This window comes from Oncorhynchus keta, chromosome 32 (assembly GCF_023373465.1).
Source record: "Oncorhynchus keta strain PuntledgeMale-10-30-2019 chromosome 32, Oket_V2, whole genome shotgun sequence".
NCBI classification, from domain to species: Eukaryota; Metazoa; Chordata; class Actinopteri; order Salmoniformes; family Salmonidae; genus Oncorhynchus; species Oncorhynchus keta.
Genome location: NC_068452.1, coordinates 3,277,763 through 3,297,608, shown reverse-complemented (window position 1 = coordinate 3,297,608; position 19,846 = coordinate 3,277,763). Strand labels below are relative to the sequence as shown.

Below are 19,846 nucleotides of genomic sequence, written 5' to 3'. Positions count from 1 at the left end.
ATCCCTTTAAAAACTTATGGCTCTGCCGTATTCCTCGAGTCAAAGATTAAACATTTACAATGCACTGGGATGTATTATAGACCGATTTTTCTGCTGAGGCAATGTTTGGGGCTATTTTTATGTATCCACTTACAAGTTACTTTGGTTTACGTCATCTGCACTACTTGTAGACCCCTGAGCCTTTGGTTTGTTGTGTTCTTGGAGGCACACCAGGTCCTTTCAAGCTGCGGGATTTACTTCCAGATCTTCTGATTTCTCCAAGGTTTTCCCCTGTAGTGGTCTTGGAGGCACACCAGGTCATTTTGGAAAGCCACCGTTATAATGTGTCCTGAGGCATTGTCTGTTCCGTCACTAGCCCCTATCCTGTTCCCATCAACCTCTGGCTGCTGTATCGCTCTTGACGCACAACTTCTCCTCTATGGAATTCAAATTCCGCAGGAGTATCATCCTGGTTTTATGTATCAGATACGTGGGAGAAGGTTTGGCTAGTTTCTCTAGCGTCCAGTCAGTGTTGCGCAATAGAGACCCGGGCCCTTTCCAGTACAGGCAGTCCTGCGGTACACCGTAACCACATCTGTTCAATATTATGTCGACGTCGTCTTTAAACACACTTTCCTGGAATGATTTGGAGTCTTATGTCATCTCTAGTGAAATGAATTTGGAACCTCAACGGTCATTTTGTTGTATATCACCACTCTCCGACAGTTCAATTCAATAAACTTTATTCATCCCTGAAGGGCTATTATTGCTTATATCTCTCTAGGCCTGGATGGCTCTGACCTTCTCCCCCCTCCCCAGGTGGACTACAAGGCAGATGAGTGGCTGATGAAGAACATGGACCCCCTGAATGACAACGTGGCCTCGCTGCTCAACCAGTCCACTGACAAGTTTGTGGCCGAGCTCTGGAAAGATGGTAAGTTATGGCCCCGGTCCTGTCCACATGATTAACAGACAAGGAATGTGTTAGCAGTGGCTTGATGATTAACAGTTATTATTCGTTCGATTGGTTAATCCATCATAATTTAGGCCTATTTGTTTTAGGGATTGTCAATGTACAATGTTTGCTGCTTATTTAGCTAACATGGTACCAATAGTAATCAGTCGGACTTCAGCCTTCTAACCTCTGTTTATGTTTTCAACCTTTTTCTGTTTTTATTTTCTCTTCTGTCAGGTGTTTTTATCCCCCTGTCTCTCTGTATCGTAGAGATACAGAACAATGTCACTAGTCTTGATGAGCCTCCAGGTGAATGTAATAACTGTAGCTGTAGAAGGTTCCATGCTTAGCAGCGCAGCATCGTGTTGTCCATAGAGATAGATGACGTTTTATGTTGGGACATGCTGATGTAGATCCATGGCTTACCAGCGCAGCATCGTGTTGTCCATAGAGATAGATAACGTTTTATGTTGGGACATGCTGATGTAGATCCATGGCTTACCAGTGCAGCATCGTGTTGCTCATATAGATAGATAACGTTTTATGTTATGACATGCTGATGTAGATCCATGGCTTAGCAGTGCAGCATGGTGTAGACTACCTCCATACAGAGGCTCCCGGCGCTTCTAGGCTGCATGTCATTGTTGGTCGTCGCCAATGTCTCAGTACTAGTATAGTAGTCATTAGGCTAATGGATGGCAATACCGTTCAGTAATGCTCTACTCCTGCTAGCATAAGATACTGCCTACTTAGACTGAATTGGTCTGAAAAGCCTTTATTATCGTTTTGTTCAATTCAAATTATGTAATGATTATACCATGAAGAAAATACAACAAACAATAATACAGGCTTTTCAGAGCAATTTAGTCCACTTTCCGGAGAGTAATTACGGTATAGGTACCTAATCATTTGGTCACGGAACCTACTTTGTATTAGATCCATTACTGAAGTGTCTGCCAATTTACTACTTGAGAATAAGGGAGACCTAATGTCTTATACAGACAGGTGTCACGCTTCATATATCACTGTTGTTGACAACACACACAACCAAAATTATTCACAGTTATCTTCCTATTTCCGCACAATCTGTCACGGTTCCCCGCCCCAATAGGGCATAAACCAAACATTCTCCTTATTGCTACTGCTTATACACACAAATCATGTTAAAAAAACATTTCAATATCTTTTTGCTTTTCTAACCGTGAATGAGGCTCTCCTCCAGAACTTATAAGCAACCTTCTATCTCCATCCACATTCCTCCTTTGTCCTTCTCCATGGACTACTTCTCTACAACCTACCATACCGTACTAGTACTCAAGCATGACACGTTATCCATACACACACACTCTACGGCCTCACAGCCACTGCGGCTGGGACTTTCGTCCCACTTACGGATCTTGCAGGGGAACACCCCCCACTAGAGACGTATCCTACATGGAACCTACCCTACACTGTAGTGTCACCCACGGAACTTGCAGGGAACTAGCTCCACTCGGGACCTATTCGTACGGAACCTACCCGTAACCCTATATTTCTATGGATCTTGCAGAGGAACACCCCCACTTGGGACCTATACATACGGAACCTACCCTCCCCCAATATTTTACGACTGGTCGTAACACGATGGGACTACTGAATAAATGTAGGCTTTCTATGTCCGTGTCCTATAATTCGTTCAGCCTACGACTCTCATCTCCCCAAGATGTCAGAATGAGTTGTAACAGGTATAGGAACTGTGTCTACCTTGTTTTTGGTGGCCGGCTCCTGTTTCACTGATTCGGACTCTTTAGTTCGACTGTAAATCGTGGTGAATCCTGCCGACAACGCCAACTGTTAGGTTCTGAACAAGCAGAAGCTCAAACCAAGTTTATTCACCCACTGGGTCATACAGCTGCAAAGACAAAGACATGTTAACACAAACACATATATTTATACCCTCCTACGAGGCAGAGTCAACTCCTTGCACATATTGACAGCCACTACACCTCTGTTGCTAGTCAGGAACTGAATTGGCTCCTCTCACTGGTGTACTCATGGCCCTGCCTGATGCTGGAACCTTTGTGGGCATGGCAGTGTATGTGTGTGTGGGATTGGACTGTTCCTTCTCACTTCATCTGACCTGATCTCGGGCCGAATTCCTCGCTCCTCCCTAACCCACACCTATCCTACCTTATCAGTGACTGAAACCAGACTGTTGCCCTTTGCCTCCCTCCTTAGGAGCCATGAGATGTAACAATAACATGTTTGACAGAATGTACACTTTCTGCACTCTTGTCTCAGTCAGTAACTTTCCATAAACTTAGTTCCTGTCCACCCTCCATTGACCCCATATACATTTTTTGTACATATACAGTAATCAAGAAGTTCTAGTCTGGTAACATGACTAAGTATATTTCAAGCTAGAATCCAACAATAGTGACAGAATCACACATTACTTCCCAAGCGAAGTCCATTCTTTTAATCTCCTATAGGTGGTTGTAGCATAGCCTCTGAATGTCATAGAGACAAACTAAAGATATCCCATATGCATCGTACTCACGTCTTTCCCCCACGTTTTACAACTTGTTTCTAGCACAAACATTGCGTTATAGATCACTTTATATAATCTTTTTTTTTGTGTGTTTTTTTAATTTTAAATAAAATATTAAGCTAGCAAGGGGTAGGCGTATGCTTTTAGCCATTTTATTTAACAAAAGCCACATCAATTCGAGCCCTGGTTTTAACTTAATACACTAAGCTCTTCACTGACACAGATATTTAAGGAGTGCATGGTGACTGAAGGACTTGGCTGACAGTCTGTGGATAGTAGACTATAATTTCATCTGTCAAACAGGTAGGCCTACTTCTTATATCTTGAATAGGAAGAAAAAGGCTCCAACACAAAGCCCTCTTGTTGTTAGTAGCCTAAAGTAAAATTAAAATGAAGATCGTTTAAATTAATTAGGCCTTCTTGAATTAGCATTTCAGCACCCATGCGCTGTCAATCTCCACAGCTGACACTTCTTTGTAATGTAAGCTATGTAAATTACTTGAAAAAGGCTTATTGTGAGGTTAGTAACTCTGATAAATAGCTTCATTATGGGCAACGAAACATTGTTTTTTATTAAAATCAATTATAGCAGAAGCAAGCTTACCTCCGGTCCTCATTCTCATCTTCACGCTCTTCCTCTCAAACTGAACAGGACATCAGTAGGGCTGGTCAGCGCACACACAAATATAGCATTTTGGGGACGAAGCTTTTGACTTGCTTCCTGAAGTGCCACCTTACACAGCACAACCATTGGTTAGGCTGCACAAAAGACTATAGGCCTACATCAACAAGAGCAGGGCTCATGATTGGGACAGCCTATCAATTGCAGTGTGTAATTCAACTCTTCCTCGCTCTCTCTCACTCTACCGCACCTGCTGTCACGACCTCTGAATACTCGGCTATGAAAAGCATTTACACCTGAGGTGCTGACCTGTTGCACCCTCTATAACCACTATTATTATATGACCCTGCTGGTCATCTATGAACATTTGAACATTTTGAAGAACAATCTGGCCTTAATGGCCATGTACTTTTATAATCTCCACACAGCATAGCCAGAAGAGGACTGGCCACCCCTGGTTCCTTTCTAGGTTTCTTCCTCGTTTCCTGCCTTTCTAGGGAGTTTTTCCTAACCATCGTACTTCTACATCTGCATTGCTTGCTGTTTGGGGTTTTAGGCTGGGTTTCTGTATAAGCACTTTGTGACATCTGCTGACGTAAAAAGGGCTTTATAAATCAATTTGATTGATTGATTGATTGATTGATTGAGAGTGTAGCTTATTTGTACACCATCCAAGCAGCACAAAAACATAGGAATTAAGTACATTTTCTTCGAAATATGATGTTGCCCTGTGCTTTTCCAAGTGTGCTCTTCATGTAGCCTAGGCCTATAGTCTATGGATCATTTTATTGAGACTACAGTAGTGGCACTTGATATTGCACGCCCAGCAGAGAATCAGGGATGAGGGGCATCATCAGGCACACATCCAGATATAATAAGCAACTCATTATCGAACACTGAGCAATACACTTAGAAAAAAGTGTTCTTCGACTGTCCCCATAGAATAAACATGTTTGGTTCCAGGTAGAACCCTTTTTGGTTCCAGGTAGAACTATTTTGGGTTCCTTGTAGAACCCTCTGTGTAAAGGGTTCTACATTGAACTCAAAAGGGTTCTGCCTGGAACCAAAAAGGGTTCTTCAAAGGGTTAGATAGCAACCTTTTTTTCTATGAATGTATGACATTGAATCAATTCCAAACGACATGACCCTCCCCTGGACTAAATAAAAAAATAGTAAACCCCCCCTGACTGAAATTGAAAAAGCATGCCCCTCCCCCATTTTCCTCAGGGTAACAATAGTGTACATTTTGACCGCTTCCTTACAGTATGGTGGAAAGGTTAAGAGCACTGGTTATTCAGTATTCCAAACCAAAGCCTATTCTCCTTTCTGGGTTTTATTCCCTTTCCAAGGCATATATTTAAGCGTAAAGGGAATTAAAGAATTGAGGCTTGACTGACGAAAGATTAATGGCATTCATTTCTCACTTTTATTTTTTCAAAGTAGCAGAGAATTGGAACCACATGTAGTATTTGGCATTTCTCTTGGCCCGATTCTACAGTACTATAGACGTTGATACACAGCAGGTGTGACAGTGGTACAATATCTACAGACTAAAAACTGAAAGTCTGGAACTTTGTAGGACATTCCTGGAGTTCTGTTTGCCTGAAAACCCTAGAAGCCTAATAACACAGTTGGAGGTTTGATTTTGATGAATTACCTGTATGGACACTTGGATAAACAATTGTTAATTCATCAGCATGCCTTGTATCAAAAATATTTTATGCCACGTATTGGAAATATGACAATTGTCAACACGCCAGCACAGAAATAATGACACACCAAAATGAAATGAGGCATGTTGTGAATCTGAAGTTACGGATATGAAATGGCCCTGTGTGACTGACTGTCAGATTATGCTAATATGATGAAAAAAAGACAATGTGTAGGAAAGGTCCCAGGCTGTGAAATGCCTTTAGTTTCATACCAAAGAATAGGCCTTTAATGTGTAGTTATCCTAAAAGGTTGTCACTTTAAATGACTGCTGAAAGGAGTAGAGTGGGAACATAGTGCTGAAGAAGACCTGTTTTTACCGCTAGCAACCATCCCACCCTTTATCAGCTGTACCTAGCCTGAAGAACGTTTATGAATACAGACCCTGGAACCAAGCATGTATACCGTATAGCAGTGGTTCCCAACTCCAGTCCTCCAGTACCCCCAACAGCACACATCGTTGTTGTAGCCCCGGATAAAAACGCCTGATTCAACTCATCGATGGCTTGATGATTACTTGGCGTGTTGAATCAGTTGTGCTTGTCCGGGGCTACAGTTTTAGGTGATCCTCTAGCCCTGTCCTTGTCCCGTCCCCACAAATCCACAGAGGCTGCCAGTCATACCTAGAGGTCCTCATCTGTCTACACCTTCAGCTGACACACATTGCTGCTGGCTGCTGCTACTCCCAGCTTCCTCTGTCTGTCTGCCTGCTTGCCTGCCTGCCTGTCTGCCTGTCTGTCTGTCTGTCTGTCTGTCTGTCTGTCTGTCTGTCTGTCTGTCTGTCTGTCTGTCTGTCTGTCTGTCTGTCTCCAAGTCCTATCCCCCCCTCTTCTAACCCCTTTCCTTCCCCCTCTCTCCTCGCCAGTGGACCGCATCGTGGGCCTGGACCAGGTGGCGGGCATGGCGGAGACGACGTTCGGAGCCACCTACAAGACCAAGAAGGGCATGTTCCGCACGGTGGGCCAGCTCTACAAGGAGTCCCTCACCAAGCTCATGGCCACCTTGAGGAACACCAACCCCAACTTTGTCCGCTGTATTATCCCCAACCACGAGAAGAAGGTGAGTAGTATATCCTGTCATACTTTACATGTCAGTCTAACTATACCAGGCCACCTGTTCTATACTAAAGCCCACAGAAGGGGCGAGACTTGAATTGATCTCTTAACTTCAGTGTTTTCTCTGAGTATATATTGCTAGACCTTCTGTAGACACAAGGTTAATAGGTAATAGTCTTTGCTTGTACACCTGTACCAGTTTTTGAATTATTTATTTATAACACTTCACTTCATCACTGTCAGGCTGGTAAGCTGGAGCCCCATCTGGTTCTGGACCAGCTGAGGTGTAATGGAGTTCTGGAGGGAATCCGTATCTGCAGACAGGGCTTCCCCAACCGCATCGTCTTCCAGGAGTTCAGACAGAGGTAACCACGGAAACAGAACACATAACTATTGTGCTTGTGTTCTTTGTCTTCACTGTGAGCAGACTAGACTGCCCTCACTTACAGTGATCTCTGGGTATATGCCTGTGTGTTAACTCCTAAAACCTCTCTATTTATCCGAGGTACGAGATCCTGACCCCTAATGCCATACCCAAGGGCTTCATGGACGGGAAACAGGCCTGCGAGAGGATGGTAAAGGGCTTCCAATGTTATCTATTAATTAACTAACACAATGAGCAAAAGTGTTGAAACTCATGAAAATATGAGTTGTGTAAATGCACCAGCCTGTTTAAAAGGATAGAAATAACAAACAAAAAATATCTGATTTGCATGCTGACTTCCCTCATTTACTCGTATTCACCTGTATATTGTAACAGATCCGAGCCTTGGAACTGGACCCCAACCTGTTCCGTATCGGCCAGAGTAAGATCTTCTTCAGGACCGGAGTCCTGGCCCACCTGGAGGAGGAGAGAGACCTGAAGATCACTGACATAATCATCTACTTCCAGTCTGTCTGCCGCGGCTACCTGGCACGCAAGTGAGTCATTAGGATTAATTATTGATTCATAACTTAATTCATATTTATATAGCCAGACTTTCCAGACTTCCAGACTTCAAATCACTTTACATAGTAAGTACCATGACTCAGCAGCCCCACTGTCTCTCCCCTATCACTCAGTCAAGTAGGTTTAAATGTCCACCTCATTACTGAGGCATGTTCATGCCCTTTGATTTCAATGCAACTCACAAAAATGGGGCATAAGTACAGATAAGTTATGAAGTTGCTAAAACTGTATAATGTCAAAATGATACTGTATGTGTTATGTTTTGGGAGACAGCTGTGGCCAAGTTAAGTAGCTAAAGTAAAGCTGTATGTGATATCAGTCTCTTAATTATGTCTCTCCTCAGGGCGTTTGCTAAGAAGCAGCAGCAGCTGAGTGCTCTGAAGGTCCTCCAGAGGAACTGTGCTGCCTACCTCAAGCTGCGCCACTGGCAGTGGTGGAGACTCTTCACCAAGGTGAGTGGGGGTTTTACTGATGGAGCGTGCTGTGAGACCACATCTACACCCTCTGTTAACAGGATGCATATGACCATTTCTCTACACCTTATCCTATTCCCTTCTTCCATTCTTCCCTCCCCTGACCTTGATGGGACCCTCCTGTTTCCCTTCCAGGTGAAACCTCTGCTCCAGGTGACCCGGCAGGAGGAGGAGATGCAGGCCAAAGACGAGGAGCTGGTCAAGGTGAAGGAGAGACAGAGCAAGGTGGAGGGAGAGCTGGTGGAGGTGGAGAGGAAACACCAACAGGTGAGTTACTACCTGGAGCTCTACCTGATCCCCTTACCATGGTTCTACATCTCAATTTAGCTATTCTTCTGAAGTATGCACTGCCGAAGATAAAACAACATGTGAACTTACTCCAGCCATTGTTAATGTAGTTGGCTTCCATAGTTCATGCTGTGTAGTACTAGTTTGGCCACTGGGTTTGAAAGTAAAAGGGTTCTGCTGTTGTCCCCATAGGAGAACCATTTTTGGTTCCAAGTATAACTATTTTGGGTTCCATGTAGAACCCTCTGTGGAAAGGAGAGGTCGACCGATTAATTGGGGCCGATTTCAAGTTTTCATAACAATCGGTAATCTGCATTTTTGGACGCCGTTTATATTGCACTCCACGAGGAGACTGCGTGGCAGGCTGACTACCTGTTACGCTAGTGCAGCAAGGAGCCAAGGTAGCTAGCATTAAACTTATTTTATAAAAAACAATCAATCAAAAAAGCACTGTCATTACTCCAATGTACCTAACCATAAACATCAATCCCTTTCTTAAAATCAATACACAAGTATATATTTTTAAACCTGCAAATTTAGTTAAAATAAATTAATGTTAGCAGGCATTATTAACTAGGGAAATTATGTCACTTCTCTTGCGTTCTATGCAAGCAGAGTCAGGGTATATGCAGCAGTTTGGGCCGCCTGGCTCGTTGCGAACTGTGTGAAGACCATTTCTTCCTAACAAAGACTGTAATTCAGTTGCCAGAATTTTACATTATTATGACATAACATTGAAGGTTGTGCAATGTAACAGGAGTATTTAGACTTAAGGATGCCACCCGTTAGATAAAATACCGAACTGTTCCGTATTTCACTGAAAGAATAAACATTTTGTTTTCGAAATGATAGTTTCCTGATTTGACCATATTAATGACCTAAGGCTCGTATTTCTGTGTGTTTATTATATTATAATTAAGTCTATGATTTGATATTTGATAGAGCAGTCTGACTGAGCGGTGGTAGGCAGCAGCAGGCTCGTATGCATTCATTCAAACAGCACTTTCCTGCGTTTTCCAGCAGCTCTTCGCAATGGTCACTGGGGCGGCAGTGTAGCCTAGTGATTAGACCTTTTTGGCTAGTAACCGGAAGGTTGCAAGTTCCAATCCCCAAGCTGACAAGGTCTGTCGTTCTGCCCCTGAACAGGCAGTTAACTAGGCTGTCATTGAAAATAAGAATTTGTTCTTAACTGACTTGCCTGCTTAAATAAAGGTAAAAGAAAATGTTTTTTTAAATGCTTGAAGCACAGCGCTGCTTATGACTTCAAGCCTATCAACTCCCAAGATTAGGCAGGCAATACTATAGTGCCTATAAGGTGAAATACAAATGGTGAAATACAAATGGTATAGAGAAAAATAATTCCTATAATAATAACTAAAACCTAAAACTTCTTAACTGGGAATATTGAAGACTCATGTTAAAATGAACCACCAGCTTTCATATGTTCTCATGTTCTGAGCAAGGAACTTCAACATTAGTTTTTTTTTACATGGCACATATTGCACTTTTACTTTCTTCTCCAACACTGTGTTCTTACACTATTTAACCAAATTGAACATGTTTCATTATTTATTTGAGACTAAATAAATATTTTTATTTATGTATTATATTAAATTAAAATAAAAGTGTTCAGTCAGTATTGTTGTAATTGTCATTATTCCAAATATATATATAAAAATTGTCCGGTTAATTGGTATCGGCGGTTTTTGGTCCTCCAATAATCGGCGTTGAAAAATCAGTCGACCTCTAGTGGAAAGGGTTCTACATGGAACCCAAAAGCGTTCTACCTCGAACCAAAAGGGGTTCTTCAAAGGGTTCTCCTATGGGAACAGCCAAAGAACCCTTTTTGGTTCTAGAGAGCAACTTTTTTGTAGACTTGAGGAGATTTGACCTTTCGACATTCTAATCGAATAACATCTAGAAAAGAAGCGTAGGTAAACTTTGCTCTCTATCTTCTGTGTCCCCCACAGCTCCTAGAGGAGAAAAATATCCTTGCAGAGCAGTTGCAGGCGGAGACGGAGCTGTTTGCTGAGGCGGAGGAGATGAGGGCCCGCCTGGCCGCTAAGAAGCAGGAGCTGGAGGAGATCCTCCACGACCTGGAGTCCAGAGTGGAGGAGGAAGAGGAGAGGAACCAGAGCATGCAGAACGAGAAGAAGAAGATGCAGTCCCACATCCAGGTCAGAGAGAGAGACCCATATATGCACATATGGATGCAGCATGGACACACACACACACACACACACACACACACACACACACACACACACACACACACACACACACACACACACACACACACACACACACACAGACACACACACACACACACACACACACAAAAAATCAGTTGATGAGTTAATGTTGGTTTAGATGGAATTCATTCTGACTAAAACTATTGGTAACTTCAGCATTGCAATACATATCCTTGCGCTGAAGATACTGAGTGTCTCTGTTGGTTGAACGTATGTCCATTGTCTATCCATAGGATCTAGAGGAGCAGTTAGATGAAGAGGAGGCAGCCAGGCAGAAGCTTCAGCTGGAGAAGGTGACAGCCGAGGCCAAGATCAAGAAGATGGAGGAGGACATTCTACTGCTGGAGGACCAGAACTCCAAGTTCCTCAAGGTCAGAGAAGAGGGCACACTTAAGACTAATTTATACATTCTGCTTCCACATCGTCCAACCATCTGCTAGGTCCTCTCGAATAAAACCAGAATAGGCATTATAGAATGTCCCCTTCTGTCCGCACCAACACTGAATGTGGAACCCTGTGCGTTTGATTGAAGCGGAAAACATAAATTAGGGATTAGACTTGTATAGAGCGCTGAAGGGTACAGGGGATAGTAGAGATGTTTAAGATTATCTTAATCTGATACAAATGATTTATTAGAAGATGCCATGAAGGGGACGCTAAAAGAACCACATGCGGCTCTGAAGCCACACATTGCAGATCCCTGTTGTAGAAAACATCTCTCCTCTCCTCTCTCCACCCAACAGGAGAAGAAGTTGCTGGACGACCGTGTGGCCGAGATGACCTCCCAGCTGACGGAGGAGGAGGAGAAGGCCAAGAACCTGGGCAAGGTCAAGAACAAGCAGGAGGTGATGATGGTCGACCTGGAAGGTAAAAGGCTTCACTGTGGCTCTTCCTCGATTGGTCTCCTCGATTCCTTGCTCTCTTTCTTCCTTGCTCTCTTTCTCTGCCTTCATTGGAGGAGAAGGTCCAAGGTCCTTCCTGTCAGGCTTTCTTCTCCAAAGCCTTTTGATGATGCAAGGAATCCAGGAAAGACTAGTTGTGGAATGGCAGACGTTCAACTGCATATAATAACATTAAAATAAGACTACAGACTGGATAAGATTAAGACTTCTCTGGTAGTGTGATTCTGCGTATGCATAGGAATTCCATTTCAGTTCGGACACCACAATGACTTAATGGTTTACCAAGCGGAATAATCTGGTTACTACTGCTTAAGTGGAATGTTGGAGTGGATACTTTTGAGTGCTGGGCCAACATCTATTTTCATTGTTTGGTTGACCCCGCTGCCCCTCCACCTTGTGTGTGTCTGTCTGCTTACGTGTGTGTGTGTGTGTGTGTGTGTGTGTGTGTGTGTGTGTGTGTGTGTGTGTGTGTGTGTGTGTGTGTGTGTGTGTGTGTGCGTGTGCGTGTGTCAACAGAGCGCTTGAAGAAGGAGGAGAAGACTCGCCAGGAGCTGGAGAAGGCCAAGAGGAAGCTAGACGCTGAGACCACGGACCTCCAGGACCAGATAGCTGAGCTGCAGGCCCAGATAGAGGAGCTCAAGATCCAGCTGGCCAAGAAGGAGGAGGAGCTACAGGCCGCTCTGTCCAGGTGAGATACTCCCCCTCCAGCCCCAAAATGGATTCTCAGGAACGTTCATGGGTTGTGTTCAGTTTGCACCATACAAGAGAAAATGTTTCGAAACGGTGAAATCAAATGAAATGGAGGATGTACCATGTGAACGCTACCTGGATCAATAAGGGGAATTGATGATGATGATGATAAGCTTTGCCCACCATGCAAGCCTGTACCGTGCATGTTGCCTGTTCCTATGGCAACCAGCCCAACCTGCCCAGCCACCACTGTGGTCCAGTAAACCATACCGGCTAGATAGATGTGCACCCACACATATACTCCCACTTCCATCGCCTGTCCCCATAGCAACAGTCCACTCTACAGGGCCCAAGCAGTTGAGACCCAGCGGGCACACACACACACACACACACACACACACACACACACACACACACACATTAAAAAATACCACAGTTTACTATAGAGTACTACAGTACTTACTATAGAATTGTGTAGTATATTATAGAATAATATATTACACACTGTAGAATCCTCGATTGTGTGTAGAACTTAGTATAGAATTGTGTAGTATACTGTATAATACTATAGTAAATACTACAGTATACTACAAACCACAGTATACTACAGTATACTACAAACCACACACTATATTACACACTGTAGTATACCTCAATCATGTTTAGTACCTACTATAGAATGTTATAGTATACTATAGAATACTATAGTAAATACTACAGTATACTACAGACCACAAAAACACTACAGTCATGTTCACATAAGTACTACAGTCCACAAAAAAAAACTACAGTAATGACTATGGTATATACACAGATTTGCAGGTGTTATAGCAGGTGCAGCAAAATGCTTATGTTACTAGTTCCAACAGTGCAATAGCTTGTAAATACTACAGTAAAGTCTGCAAAAACACTACAGTGAATAAAATATTATTTAACCATAGTATACTATAGTATTTTTACATATGGGCACATACCCTCATGTTGGCTTTGACCTAAATATTTAAAAGCCGCCACACAGTCCAGCTGCTTAGTTGTTCAGTAGCATCGGTTCACTCTAAACTAAACTAATGCCTTCCTTAGTGCAGTGCGTGCTGGTATGCTGGCTATCACCCTCACTAGAGTAATTTAATACACACGCACACTCTGAGGCAGATTGATAGAGATTGATGATGTGCTCCATCCAAGTCTCTCACTGCATTTCCCAACGGAAAGGAAAAGGAATCTCAGCTTGGGCATGGCAGCTATGACGGATCGTCTCACACCTCAGAGGGATTTGGTCAAGGAATCTGTTTGTACTTCACAGACGTTTATTTTTAATAGCTTCTGAATAGGGCTGCTGGACTCAAGGAAAACATTACCAGATATGGCTCGAAAAAGACCTGTCTCTTGGAAGAAGGAGAATGAGTGTCAACTTGCATCCAAGCATTACCTCAATTTAGCTTGATTGTTCATTTAACAATCTTTGTAATCCAAAGCCAATTCAGACCTAATTTAGTGGAAAATATTCATGAGCAACGCATTTGGTATCACGTTCAATTAAGTCCCTTTTGATTAGGGAAACTGAGACCACATAGTAATGAGCTCCTCCTCTGGCTACAACAGAGGTCATTGGCATGAAGGGGAAGTCCAATCATTTAGATGTGGCGAAATCAGGTGGTGACTGTAGCGAATTCAGGTGGTGACTAGCGAATTCAGGTGGTGACTAGTGAATTCAGGTGTAGACTGTAGTGAATTCAGGTGTAGACTGTAGTGAAAACAGTATCCCCTAAATGACCTTTGAAATCATCACATGGTCATAGGTTAGTTGTTTAAACCGTTACTTAGGCTACAGTATTTCAGTTGGAATTTTATGACTGTTTATAATTGTAGGGCTATTGAATTACCATAGTCTGGGCAGTTGCTATTTGACTATAATGACTCATTAGTAGCTATATTGCTATCCATGGCTTCATCAGTAAAATACCTAATTGGACATGGAGTTATTATTTGGTCCTGTCTAAGGAATGCAGGCAGGGCTCAGGAGTCAAATCAAAGTGTATTGGTCGCGTACACAGATTTGCAGGTGTTATAGCAGGTGCAGTGAAATGCTTTTGTTACTAGCTCCAACAGTACAGTAGAATGTCTCAGTAGAATGTCTCTCATCTCTCATCAATCTCATCAATGAATAATCAAAACAAGAAATGACAGAATGAGTCTAATTAACAATCCAGGGTTGGATATGTTAGAGTGAGTATGTGTCAGAATCCATAATAATAATAATAGTTTAATCTAGCCTGACTGCCAGCAACAACACATATTCAATCTCACTATGGCCTCGCTCGCAATGGCATTTCTACTGACAGAGAAAGGCACAGACAGACACGGTCAAGAAACTCACTGCTCGGACAAACACACCATAACCATAATACATACAGTATGTCCTCATCCAAGTAATACTATTGGGGATATTTTCACTCAGATATCACACACACACACACACACACACACACACACACACACACACACACACACACACACACACACACACAGCAGGCTGACTAACACACACAGGTCCTCATGAGCTCACTCGCTGTAAGGTCGATCACACTGCCACCCTGTGTTCACTGGGATTTTGTCACCACGCTGCAGTCTCACTTGCTAGGGCCTGTATGATTTTGAAATGATCAGCAATTTTGAGGGATTTAGAGAATGTGCAGTGATTTCATGTACCAGTTTTGTGTACCATGGTTTTACCCAAAATGATCCTAACATTTGGACATCTCTGGTACTATAAAAGCACTGCTCAGATGAACGCCCCACAGTTAACATGATTTCTCACCTCTTCATTTAAATGGAATGTATCCTGGCATTAGCCAGCTAATCTAACGATTTCTATGTTGCTGTTTGGAATTGATTTTGGAATTGATTGGTTTGTTGTGTGTGCGTGTGTACCAGGGGCGATGACGAGGCGGCCCAGAAGAACAACGCTCTGAAAGCTGTGCGGGAGCTGCAGGCCCAGCTGTCAGAGCTGCAGGAGGACCTGGAGTCAGAGAAGGTGTCCAGGAACAAGGCGGAGAAAGTCAAGAGGGACCTCAGTGAGGAGCTGGAGGCTCTGAAGACTGAGCTGGAGGACACTCTGGATACCACCGCTGCCCAGCAGGAGCTCAGGTACTGGGAGACTGCTTGTCAGATGTACTGCTCTCTGCTGCGCTGATACGCTTATGTTTACTGTAGTCCCAATATGTTTATTTTCGGTGCTTTTCGAAATGGATAAAGAACCGGTGTAGGGTCGCACTGAAAAAGTGGCACTGTCATAGTTTGGCAAAGTACCTGCGTGTGTAACTGCATGAGGGCTATGGAGAGACACAGCACCTCAGTGAGGTGTCTTTCTAATGCCTCTCTCCTCTCCTTTCTCTCCTCTCAGGACCAAGCGAGAGCAGGAGGTGGCTGAGCTGAAGAAGGCCATCGATGAGGAGACCAAGAACCACGAGTCTCAGGTCCAGGAGATGAGACAGAGACACTCCACCGCCCTGGAGGAGCTGTCTGAGAATTTGGAGCAGGCCAAGAGGGTGGGTCTATAATCAAAGACAATACACCTGTCAAGTGGGGCGGCAGGGTAGCCTAGTGGTTAGAGCGTTGGACTAGTAACCGGAAGGTTGCAAGTTCAAATCCCAGAGCTGACAAGGTACAAATCTGTCGTTCTGCCCCTGAACAGGCAGTTGGAGGAGCTCCTCCACTGTTCCTAGGCCATCATTGAAAATAAGAATTTGTTCTTAACTGACTTGCCTAGTTAAATAAAGGTAAAAAAAATAATCTAGTAACATGTCTCATTACATGTTTACCAGGCCTAGAGGCTAGGTCCACCATCAGACATGGCACCTGCCAACCATAACGTTGTTAGACAGTGGTAGCAACACACATGTTTAGCAGGTCAAGAGAGTGGATCTCCTCCAACGATGTATATAAACCCTAGATTGCTGATGCTATGTATTGGCCATTGAGAGGCTTTCAAGCCACTGGTCGGCCATATTGGGACTCCCCAGTAAAAGAGCAGTCCTCCATAGGAATGAGTGGAATTCTACAGTATTTAAATGAAATGGGACAAGGACAAATTGATATGTATTTAAGTATGTGTTGTCATGGGGACAGTAACATTAGTACTCTCTAAAAAGTTAACTGTTTTTATATTTTATTTTAATTAAAAAACGTATGTTTATCTTTTAATATAATGTAATTGTATGCATTAAGGTGTTTCTAATAGAATACACATGGCAAAAAACGAATGTAGACATTAATAAATGCATTTCTATAGCTTCTAAAATATGTTTTACACTCCCAAGATGGAGGCACGGTGGCTTCAATCAGGCTTCAATCAGTCATCTAGTGTATATATAAATTATTGGTCGCCACCTGAGAAAATAGAACTGTCTACATAACGTCATCTCATACAGTAGTAGCACTACACTATCACTTCTTTGCTAAGCAAGCCAAGAGGACAGGCCTATCCAACATACCCTCTGTAAAATTCTCTCATCTTCCCAATGTATACCACAACCCCTTTCCCCCCACTTTCCGCTGCAGTTCAAGTCCAACCTGGAGAAGAACAAGTGTACCCTGGAGAGTGACAACAAGGAGCTGGTGAGCGAGGTGAAGGGGCTTCAGCAGGCCAAGACAGAGTCAGAACACAAGAGGAAGAAGATGGAGGCTCAGCTGCAGGAGTTCATGGCCCGAGCCACCGAGGGAGAGAGGGCTAAATTAGAACTGGCCGACCGCACACACAAACTGCAGGTTAGAGGGCAAGTCAACGGACCACGCTGTCTGTCTGTCGTCATCACTATGTGTTGAAGTCCATTGGTTTCTCAAAATGGGAGTGAATATGTCTCCATGTGACTATGAATAGATATTTATTGACCTTTGTCTGTAGACGGAGCTGGACACTGTCTCCGCCCTGCTGGAGGACGCTGAGAAGAAGGGAATCAAGCTGGCCAAGGATTCAGCCGGCCTGGAGAGTGCGTTACAGGACACACAGGTGAGCAGAGACTCCTTATACGTCACCAAGCCATTACATGCTCTTAACCTCTTGCTCCTACCTGGCACGCAGGCGTCCCATCTAGAGCTCTGGAAATGCAAATGCGCTACGCTAAATGCTAATAGTATTAGTTAAAACTCAAACGTTCATTAAAATACACATGCAGGGTATTGAATTAAAGCTACACTCGTTGTGAATCCAGGCAACAAGTCAGATTTTTAAAATGCTTTTCGGCGAAAGCATGAGAAGCTATTATCTGATAGCATGTAACACCCCAAAAGACCCGCAGGGGACGTAAACAAAATAATTAGCATAGTCGTCGCTACACAAACCGCACAAATAAAATATAAAACATTCATTACCTTTGACCATCTTCTTTGTTGGCACTCCTAGATGTCCCATAATCACTATTGGGTCTTTTTTTCGATTAAATCGGTCCATATATAGCCTAGATATCGATCTATGAAGACTGTGTGATAAACGGAAAATAATAGCGTTTCATAACGTAACGTCATTTTTTTAAATTCAAAAAGTCGACGATAAACTTTCACAAAACACTTCGAAATACTTTTGTAATGCAACTTTAGGTATTAGTACACGTTAATAAGCGATAAAATTCATCAGGAGGCGATGTCAATTCTATAGGTGTCTGTCTCGAAAACATTTCTTGGAGAGAGCTCGACCAAAACATCCGGTCGGAGACCGGAGGGAATCGATTCCCTTGATTCGGTTAGACCAAGAATCAAAGCTGAATCAAATGACAAGACTCTAGACAACGTGTGGAAGCTGTAGGCACTGCAACCTCGGCCTCATTTAATTCGGTTCACTTTGAACAATTCCTTGAAGTCGCGTATGGATATTTATTTCCATTTTCAGTGATCAGATTTTCCTGCACTTTTCGATGAAACGCACGTTCTGTTATAGTCACAGCCGTGATTTAACCAGTTTTATAAACGTCTGAGTGTTTTCTATCCACACATACTAATCATATGCATATACTATATTCCTGGCCTGAGTAGTAGGGCGCTGAAATGTTGCGCGATTTTTAACAGAATGTTCGAAAAAGTAGAGGGTCGACTTAACAGGTTAATAGTTGAAATCGAAGTTGGAGGTATTGTAATATGCTTTGGAAGCAATTGTCCTTTGGTGACGCGTCATTATTGGAGACACTTGTAGATAATGCTAATCTACTGTAAAAACAACTTCATATCACTGTCTTCATCCAACAAGTCTTATTGTAAGTGGTGGTTAACTACTTTCGGGTCTTTGCATCTTGTGTGTGTGTGTGTGTGTGTGTGTGTGTGTGTGTGTGTGTGTGTGTGTGTGTGTGTGTGTGTGTGTGTGTGTGTGTGTGTGTGTGTGTGTGTGTGTGTGTGTGTGTGTGTGTGTGTGTGTGTGTGTGTGTGTGTGTGTGTGTGTGTGTGTGTGTGTGTGTGTGTGTGTAGGAGCTGCTCCAGGAGGAGACTCGTCAGAAGCTGAACCTGAGCTCTCGTATCCGTCAGCTGGAGGAGGACAAGAGTACCCTGCAGGAGCAGCAGGAGGAGGACGAGGAGGCCCGCAGGAACCTGGAGAAACAACTGGCCACGCTGCAGGCTCAGGTATGTACCCCACTGGCATTCTTAATGTTTCACTGCCAATAGGACAGGGTTTCCAGCGGTGAACACCCACCGTTGATATTTACTACAGGTTGTGGTAGCTAGATTTCTTACTCACGAAAATAGGTATTGGATACCCAATAAAAAGTTGAATACAAGTGTTGGGGAGAAGTAAACTACATGTAGTTCTACTAGTAATTTAACTACATTTTGCAGTAGCTTGGTGGTACTTGAACTAAATTCAAATCTAGGTAGTGTTGTCAGTAGTTAGGCAATACATTTTTTTATTTTTCAGCATCAGACCTGCCTTATTCTCTCTTGGAACATAATTTTTGTTTAATAGGCTAAATAACACATTCTGTTAGCATATGACCCTAAAGTGATCTATTCTTGCTAAAAGTAGTTTGGATGTAGTTGTCATGGAAATTACCACCAGGGACACCTGAATTCAATCTTAAATGAATCATTCTTTATTAACAGCAAGCTGGATAGGTCACAGTCAAACTAAATTACCGGTCTGAAGTGAGCTCTGTCGGAGCAGTCCCGTTAGATCTCTTATATACTGCTTACACAGACAAGTTATGATTTAGATTATTCATAATGAATTCATAATTTATGCATGTGACAGACCAATACCTCACGAGGCTTCTTCTCTCCAAGCTGAGACCTTGAAACTGAGATATCCCTTTCTGTTCTCAAAACAATGTTCTGGGGGTACTGCCAAATTGCAGATACTGATAGCGAGGGTTCCTCCCAGGCACAATGAATCAGTCACTTGCATGAACCCAGTCAAATTGGTTATTAGAAAAGCACAAACATAAAATGTTCCTTCACATAG

The 19,846-nt window shown here is 43.1% G+C and overlaps 1 protein-coding gene across 36 annotated transcripts in view; it reads left to right on the top strand.

The window, feature by feature from the left end:
* LOC118365701 (myosin-10-like) overlaps positions 1–19,846 on the top strand; it is a 94,353-nt gene that overhangs the window by 60,616 nt on the left and 13,891 nt on the right. For 33 of the 36 annotated variants that reach the window (XR_008088357.1, XR_008088354.1, XR_008088340.1 and 30 more), the window contains 17 exons: positions 799–913; positions 1,172–1,243; positions 6,662–6,855; positions 7,095–7,216; positions 7,357–7,426; positions 7,612–7,772; positions 8,144–8,252; positions 8,409–8,540; positions 10,532–10,738; positions 11,047–11,184; positions 11,557–11,680; positions 12,232–12,403; positions 15,340–15,552; positions 15,809–15,953; positions 16,966–17,172; positions 17,309–17,413; positions 18,859–19,011. Coding sequence is in view for 5 of the 36 variants with exons in the window: in XM_052490344.1 (XP_052346304.1) it covers positions 799–913; positions 1,172–1,243; positions 6,662–6,855; positions 7,095–7,216; positions 7,357–7,426; positions 7,612–7,772; positions 8,144–8,252; positions 8,409–8,540; positions 10,532–10,738; positions 11,047–11,184; positions 11,557–11,680; positions 12,232–12,403; positions 15,340–15,552; positions 15,809–15,953; positions 16,966–17,172; positions 17,309–17,413; positions 18,859–19,011 (2,439 nt within the window). In the remaining 31 variants the exon portion in view is untranslated. The remainder of the gene's footprint in view (positions 1–798; positions 914–1,171; positions 1,244–6,661; positions 6,856–7,094; positions 7,217–7,356; positions 7,427–7,611; positions 7,773–8,143; positions 8,253–8,408; positions 8,541–10,531; positions 10,739–11,046; positions 11,185–11,556; positions 11,681–12,231; positions 12,404–15,339; positions 15,553–15,808; positions 15,954–16,965; positions 17,173–17,308; positions 17,414–18,858; positions 19,012–19,846) is intronic. The other 3 variants (XM_052490347.1, XM_052490346.1, XM_052490345.1) reach the window with 1 other exon arrangement.